The sequence below is a fragment of the Bombus vosnesenskii genome, unplaced genomic scaffold (assembly GCF_011952255.1).
Source record: "Bombus vosnesenskii isolate JDL3184/JDL3185 unplaced genomic scaffold, Bvos_JDL3184-5_v1.1 scf7180000014564, whole genome shotgun sequence".
Taxonomy (NCBI): Eukaryota; Metazoa; Arthropoda; class Insecta; order Hymenoptera; family Apidae; genus Bombus; species Bombus vosnesenskii.
Window position 1 is genome coordinate 130,947 of NW_022883523.1, and position 8,398 is coordinate 139,344.

At 49.8% G+C, this 8,398-nt stretch overlaps 1 protein-coding gene across 1 annotated transcript; it reads left to right on the forward strand.

The window, feature by feature from the left end:
- The first annotated feature begins 1,733 nt into the window (after positions 1-1,733).
- On the forward strand, positions 1,734-7,105 carry LOC117240120. The gene is made up of 4 exons (XM_033505996.1): positions 1,734-2,922; positions 3,208-4,339; positions 4,414-5,357; positions 5,430-7,105. The coding sequence occupies exons 1-4, from the start codon at positions 1,734-1,736 to the stop codon at positions 7,103-7,105; spliced, it is 4,941 nt and encodes a 1,646-aa protein (XP_033361887.1).
- The last annotated feature ends 1,293 nt before the right edge of the window (positions 7,106-8,398 follow it).

An 8,398-nucleotide genomic window follows, 5' to 3' on the forward strand; every position in this document is an offset into this window, starting at 1 on the left:
GAGACCGATATAGATATGTTGACTATTCTAAGGATACAGAATAAGTGAAGTTTTACTGACGATACTGTGTCTGAGAAAAGCTAGGGGTGGGGGTGTCTAAGGACACGGGACGAAATTTACGACAGGAAATACTCGCTTGGTCCGAAAGACCTTAACTATAAAAATGCCAAGGCCCCTGGTGGGCACTTAAGACTATTGAGGGTGCGCGCCAAGGATATGGAGACATCTGGGTGCCATCCTGTCCGTGGTGTATGGCCTGGTCTCTGATATGAATTGACGTTACAAGGGGGTCTATTCATTTAGCGTCTATGTAGATTGGTGGTAGCTTGGGAGTGTGTGTTCTTGGTTTTTCTGTAGGGTCTGTGTCCATCTCTTCTGTCAGTGAGCTGAAGGAGTTTTGTGTAGGAATTTCTTGTAGCCATTGTTTTCTTTCTGTTTCTGTAGTCCTCCTATCATTTGTGTTTGTATTTATTTTTCTTTTTTTTTGTTGGGAGTTACAGTCTTCCAGCTTTCGTTATGTTGTGGTAGACCCTTGTTGGTATTGCTCTTTTCGTCGTCTTTTTGTATTATTTCCATCTCTATTTCTTTTGTATTTTAGCAGTCCTGTGCTTCACTTGTTGTTGTCTGTTACGTCGCGTAACACTACCTAGCCGAGGCCACACACCGCTGGCAATATGGCAACCAGATGTCTTCGGATACTCCCAGCGCATCTTCCATGATTTCAAGGACCTTCCATAAATCACATAGATTTCCTAGAAAAGGTCCTCCAAACGAAACAAACATCTGGTCCGGAAGAACTTCTAGCGACTATTGTCTACCACGGCTTAACAAGGGAAAGTCAGTTTTTGTCACGTACGCTGCAACTTTCCTCCTACTAACCACTTTCTCTCGAGGGCGGTTAAGGCCCTTCGTTTAACCAATTAAAAACGAAGCCTATTCCCTCACTCTCCTAAATAACATCGGCACCAACCAATCCGATGGTCCCGTGCGCTAGACACACTTATCCTTAGCTCTCCTCCGAGACAGCATCGTCTCCCAAGAGTACTGTTTTTGCATCCTTCGAACGGTCAACATCCTTCGAGCGGGTATACACACCCGCAGATCACTCAGTCACTCACTCATCGCGTACATACGCACCAGTGTAACTATCCTCGTTATAAGTTGTGGAATAAACGGTGAAATATAACTTACTACTATGTCATATTCAAATCAACCACCTCTGTTATCCTAAACGAAACAGGGGAACGACTACTTCGCGGCGTCGATTCACCGAATCGTAGCGAGAAGTTACGCCCCTCGCTGACGCGTTTTCCTCGCGACCGCGTCTCTCCGCGAACGGTCGTAACATTTGGTCCTTCGAGCCGGATCATCAGTGGCAGTGGATAGTTTTGTCACCCATCCGGTCGAAACATTCGATCTTTCGAGCCGGATTCAGTGACAAGTGATAAGTGTGGACACGTAACCGGTCGAATCATTCGATCCTCAAAGCCGCATCACGCGCCAAGTGAAAAGCGCATACCAGTGACACCCACTATCATACAGTGCCACGTGAATCCAACATAACCAGCAGCGGAAGCGTTACCCCCCCAGCGAGGTCAGTAACGACAAGGATCGTCACCCTTGAAGAGGTATTATTCGGTGGTTAAAACGCAACCACGCAACCTCCTGCCGCAACTGGACAATCTTCAACAGAAGTAAGTTATAACCATCCACTCTTAATTATCGAACAAAAAATGGCCACCGGAAACGAACTTACCGCCTTGCGTCGACGCCGGGGTTATTGCATCGGCCACTTTACACGCTTATCGAAAAAACTGGATGAAATCGAACAATCCGGCTGTCCGCGAGAGAACGAGCTAATTCAAATCAAAACTCGTCTGGACACATACGAAACGGAGCTCCGCGCCATTCAAAATGAAATCGTAAGCATCGACGAGGAGGAGTCCGCGCGCGGCTTTGAAATAGCCGACGAGTACGAGAGACTAGAACTCCGATTAACTACTCAACTGAGCAACCTACGACTAACTACGACGTCACAATCGACAAACGGCGAATCAGCTGCCGGTCGCGAGTCTGCTTCGCTTAAACTACCGGAGATTCGAATACCCACCTTTGATGGCACGCTCGAGAATTGGCAGGCATTTTACGATTCCTTCTCGTCAACGATAGATCAAAACGAACAACTAACCCCAGTCCAAAAATTCTATCACCTCCGATCAGCCTTGACTGGGAGGGCCGCGCGAAGTATAGAATCGCTAGCCATCACCGAGTCAAACTATGCAATCGCCGTTGACATACTTAAGGAAAAATTCGACTGCCACCGTCAAATCTGCATGCGCCACCTAGACTTGCTTTTCGACTATCCGAAAATAGTCAAGGAGACACCCGAAGCCATAGATGACTTCCTCGAGACGGTCAAAATAAATCTCCAAGCGTTAAAGAACCTCGGTGACCCAATCACATCCGACACCGTTCTTCTCAAATTACTTACATGGAAGCTACCCCCAGCCATCATTCGCAAATGGCAATGCACCTTACCAGACAAGAAATTACCGTCATACAAGCACTTAATAAACTTCTTGCAAACACGGACGAACGGCGATAGAACAAGTTCAGCATTTACCGCTACGAAAAGGGCCGCCGAACCACCTAACCGTCAGCGACCGAGCGCGTCGCGAAGTCATGCTTTCACCGCGACGCTCAAGACGCCGGTATGTCCGGACTGTCGAGGACAACACGAACTGCGGTATTGTGACGTCTTTAAGGCGAAATCGCCCAGGGAGCGTCTCGACACAGCCAAACGGGCGTCGCTCTGTACGAATTGTTTAGGCAAGGGACACGCTCTCAATCAATGCTCCGCCGGGTCATGTCGCATCTGTAGACAGCGACACCACACTTACTTACATCAAGAGCATGGTCACAGTAGATTACGGACACGTGTGAGCCGAACACCGAGCGGTCGATCGTCGAGCGACCGGTCATCCAACGGTCGATCTCCGCCTAGTTCACCGACTCCGCGGTCGTCACACCGATCGAGACGGGCATCCGCGTCTCCACGAACGTCTCCCCGAACGTCTCCCCGAACGTCTCCGCGAACATCCCCAAAACGTGTATCTCGGTCATCGCGAACGACGGCATCGGGATCAAATACCTCCCGCAGTCCTAAACAACTAGGGGAACCCTGACGTCCTCAAACGGCTTTGCTAGGGACCGAACCACCGAAAACAGACTCATTGACCTCGCCTCCTTCCGGATCACTCCACCACGATTTGTTAGTCACTGCACAGGTCAACATACTGGACAATAGAACTCAACCGTTCCGCTGTAGAGCTCTGCTAGATACCGGCGCTAGCATGAACTTCATCACCGAGAAACTCGCCAATTCGTTAAGACTCAACCAACGGAAATGTTCGGTCCCAATCGGAACACTCAACACATTGTCCACGACCTCGAAACGTTACATCACGGCCACGATCACCTCCGTTGACGGCACATACGAACGCACCTGGATTTTTCTCATCATACCGACCATATCGACTTCGATCCCAGATCAACCCGTGGATCGGTCAACGATACAGATACCCAGAAATCTACGACTAGCCGATCCAAGATTCCACAGACCTGCTCCGATCGACGTGCTATTGAGCGCCGGGCCAACACTAGCGTCACTGTGTGTCGGCCAACTTGATATCAGTCAAGCAAACGGGACCGACTTGCGTCTGCAAAAAACGCGGTTCGGATGGGTCATCGGGGGGAGCCCAGCCTCGCAACCACCCGCACACGCATTTCACGCGTCCACGACGGCCTTGCAGGCGGATCTCGCCCGTTTTTGGGAAATCGACGAAGGACCGACCACTGCGCACACTTCAGAAGCGGAACGACAGTGCGAGGAACATTTCCGGAATCACGTTCAACGCACCCACGAAGGGCGATACATGGTCGCTCTCCCCTTCAACGAGACAACTCCCTCGCTTGGATCCTCCAGAGCCATGGCGATGAAGCGACTAACATCTCTCTGCCGTCGGTTCCAACGAGATAAGCGTTTCGAAGCCGACTATCACGCCGTAATACAGGAATACTTGGCATTAGGGCACATGACGAAAGTTACCACGGGCCACTGCACGGACGACGGATATTTTCTGCCACATCATGGCGTGATCAAGGAATCCAGCCAAACCACGAAACTCCGAGTCGTGTTTGACGGATCGGCCCCAACCACCACCGGAGTTTCATTAAACGACGTACTTCATACGGGACCGAAACTACAAGATGATTTATTTTTCATCCTTCTAAGATTTCAATCTCATCAATACGTCATTACAGGCGATGTCGAAAAAATGTATCGCCAATTTCTTGTGCGCCCGGAGGATCGGAAATTTCAACAAATTTTGTGGCGCAATGCTGATGGAGAAGTCGACACTTATCAACTCAACACAGTGACATTCGGGCTCTCAGCGGCCCCGTATCTAGCCATCTGCTGCCTCAAGCAACTGGCGGACGACGAGGGGCATCGATATCCACGAGCTTACAGCGAGACTTTTACGTCGACGATGTTCTCACAGGAGTCGATACAAGGGTCGAAGCACGATCATTGAGAACGGAGCTCACAGAACTGCTCAAGCTAGCCGGCTTAAACATTCGGAAATGGGCATCGAACGACCGGGAACTGCTACGAGGACTTCCCGAGAAGGACATAAACGATAAGCTGCTACTAGGCGAATCGCAAACCTTCAAGACACTGGGTGTTGTTTGGAATTCCTTCGACGATTCGATCCTATACTCCGTCAAAATCAATAATGCCGACTCTCGAATTACGAAGAGAACAATCAGCTCCGAAATCGCCAAGATCTACGACCCTCTCGGATTGCTGGCACCAGTAATTGTTCGAGCTAAGATGTTGCTCCAGCGACTCTGGATGCTAAAAATTGATTGGGACGAATCCTTACCGGCTGACGTGCACACGGAATGGAGCAAATATTACGCACAGCTGCCATTATTGAATAACGTGGAGTTTCCACGCAAAACGATAATCAGTCCCGCAGCGGAAATTGAGTTACACGGGTTCTGTGACGCCAGCGACAGGGAATATGGAGCATGCGTTTACCTTCGCACCATCACCCTGGATGGTCATGTCTGTGCGCGTCTCCTCACTGCGAAGTCGAAGGTAGCTCCGCTCAAATCACTAACCATTCCAAGGCTGGAACTGAGTGGAGCACTCCTTCTCGCGTCACTAGCCACCACGGTCCTCCAAGCCTTGCCAAGCAACGTTGCTCGGACCGTTTATTGGACTGACTCCACAATCGTTCTACGTTGGATCAACACGTCACCCCACACGCTAAAAACCTTCGTCGCTAACAGTGTGACAGAAATTCAAAGGAAGACTCACGCCTCAGATTGACGTCACATCCCCACTACCGATAACCCGGCAGATCTCATATCTCGAGGCCAACTACCCGAAGACTTCCTGAAAACAATCATTTGGCAACATGGACCAGAGTGGCTTCAACAACCTGAAGAATACTGGCCAACGTGGAACCCAGTACCGTTAAACGAAACACCGGAGCAGAAAAGGGCAACCTGTCTGTCCGCGACTCCGGCGGACCACAGCATACTGGGGAGATTCTTCTCTTGGCCCAAGCTTATAAGAATTGCCGCTCGGTGCCTTCGATGGAGACAAATCCGGGATCGAGGCAAACCTCTGACCATGCACGAGTTGGCCAATGCACACAGCAGATTAATCAAACTATTGCAAGCTTGTTATTTTTCAGACGAAATCCGTGCTCTCCAGACAGACAGAAATTCGGCAGTGAAAGGGAAACTCCAAAGACTCAATCCATTTCTGGACAAGGACGGGATGCTGCGCGTCGGAGGCCGACTCAGTCATTCACCAATGCCTTTCAACCAGAAGCACCCAATAATTCTACCCAAATCCTCAGTTACCGCGCTCATAATCGAGCATGAACACCTCCTAAATCTCCACACCGGAACTCAAGCTACCTTATACGCCCTAAGGAGATCTTATTGGCCTATCGACGGCCGCAGTCAAGTTTGGAGCACGCTGAAGAAGTGCGTCCGTTGCTGCAGAGCCAACCCCCCTCCAGTGGATTACATAATGGGCGACCTTCCAGCTGCACGGATAACAGAGTCTCGGCCATTTACCAACGTCGGAATCGACTACTGCGGACCGTTTTACATCAAGGAACGAAAGGATCGCAACCGACGCAAAATCAAGGTATACGTAGCAATCTTTGTGTGTCTTGCAGTCAAAGCAGTCCACATCGAGTTGGTCAGCGATCTCACTAGCGAGGCCTTCATTGCCGCTCTGCGAAGATTCATCGCTCGCCGCGGATTCTGTGTGACAATCTACTCCGACAACGGTACCAACTTCGTTGGTGCCAACAACGAATTACGAGAGCTCCGAAATCTCCTGCAATCCGACGATCACAAGGCACAGGTCCAGTCCTTTTTAGCCGACCGACGGATCGAATGGCACTTCATCCCTCCCAACTCTCCTCACTTCGGTGGGTTGTGGGAGGCTGCAGTGAAGTCCTTCAAACGACATCTCAGACGGGTAGCCGGTAACGAGCTCTTGACCTTCGAAAACCTTAACACCCTCATCATTGAAATCGAGTCCATCCTCAACTCCCGCCCGCTGACGCCGATATCTTCAGACCCAAACGATCTCCTAGTTCTTACTCCCGGTCATTTCCTCATCGGAGATTCACTAACCAGCTTACGAGAACGAGATTTCAGGGACACGCCATCCAATCGTCTCTCCTGCTGGCAGCATATTCAGAAACTCAAACAACATTTCTGGCGCCGGTGGCATCGAGAGTATCCCAACGAGCTACACATCCGGAACAAATGGAGCAAGGGCAGTCACGACATACGAGAAGGCACCATCGTCCCGCCGATGCAATGGCCATTGGGCAGAATCATCAAGGCCCAACCCGGGGCGGACGGCATCATACGCACGGCTATCGTTCGAACAGCGACGAGTACCCTCGAACGGAGCATCAAGCGGATGGTACCACTACCGAGCAGAACGACTCCAGACGACTCCGAACCAATCAACAGCCCGAAGTCTGATAAGAGGTCCACCTGACAACAGCACACCATATCACTTGATCGGTGCCCTCTCAACGGGGGGAGGATGTTACGTCGCGTAACACTCTACCTAGCCGAGGCCACACACCGCGGGCAATATGGCAACCAGATGTCTTCGGATACTCGCAGCGTATCTTCCATGATTTCAAGGACCTTCCATAAATCACATAGATTTCCTAGAAAAGGTCCTTCAAACGAAACAAACATCTGGTCCGGAAGAACTTCTAGCGACTATTGTCTACCACGGCTTAACAAGGGAAAGCCAGTTTTTGTCACGTACGCTGCAACTTTCCTCCTACTAACCACTTTCTCTCGAGGGCGGTTAAGGCCCTTCGTTTAACCAATTAAAAACGAAGCCTATTCCCTCACTCTCCTAAATAACATCGGCACCAACCAATCCGATGGTCCCGTGCGCTAGACACACTTATCCTTAGCTCTCCTCCGAGACAGCATCGTCTCCCAAGAGTACTGTTTTTGCATCCTTCGAACGGTCAACATCCTTCGAGCGGGTATACACACCCGCAGATCACTCAGTCACTCACTCATCGCGTACATACGCACCAGTGTAACTATCCTCGTTATAAGTTGTGGAATAAACGGTGAAATATAACTTACTACTATGTCATATTCAAATCAACCACCTCTGTTATCCTAAACGAAACAGGGGAACGACTACTTCGCGGCGTCGATTCACCGAATCGTAGCGAGAAGTTACGCCTCTCGCTGACGCGTTTTCCTCGCGACCGCGTCTCTCCGCGAACGGTCGTAACATTGTCTATTTGGGTTCTGTTGGTCTACTGCCCTGTTTATAGCGTATGTTTCTCCTTTGTTTAGTATTCTTATTGTTGGTATCTTTTGAGTATTTTCCATCCTCGATTGGTTCTGTTGCTCGTCCCTTCTTTCACTCTTGTCGCACTTACGGACGCACTAGTTTTCACGTCCGCATAGCTCGACTGCTCAGGCAGAACTGTCTGTTCTTCTGTCTACATACACATGCTTGCAGTTTCTTCAAACGTCTTGAACCATTGATTGATATTTTTATTGTTTTCGCCCGTAAAAACTTCTAAGGCATCTTGGACATCTCGAAAACTTAATGTTGTGGCACTTCTCACAATTTTGATGTACATCTCGCGCGTTCCTTCTGCGTTCATTTTCGTCTTCTTCGTCGTCTTCCGTTTCACTTTCGTAGTCACTTTCTCCTTCCGACGACGCATCTTCTTCTTCCATGGCCATCTGTAGTTGCTCACGTAATTCAGCTTTTCTTCCTTTCGTCTCTAGCCCCATACTAGCA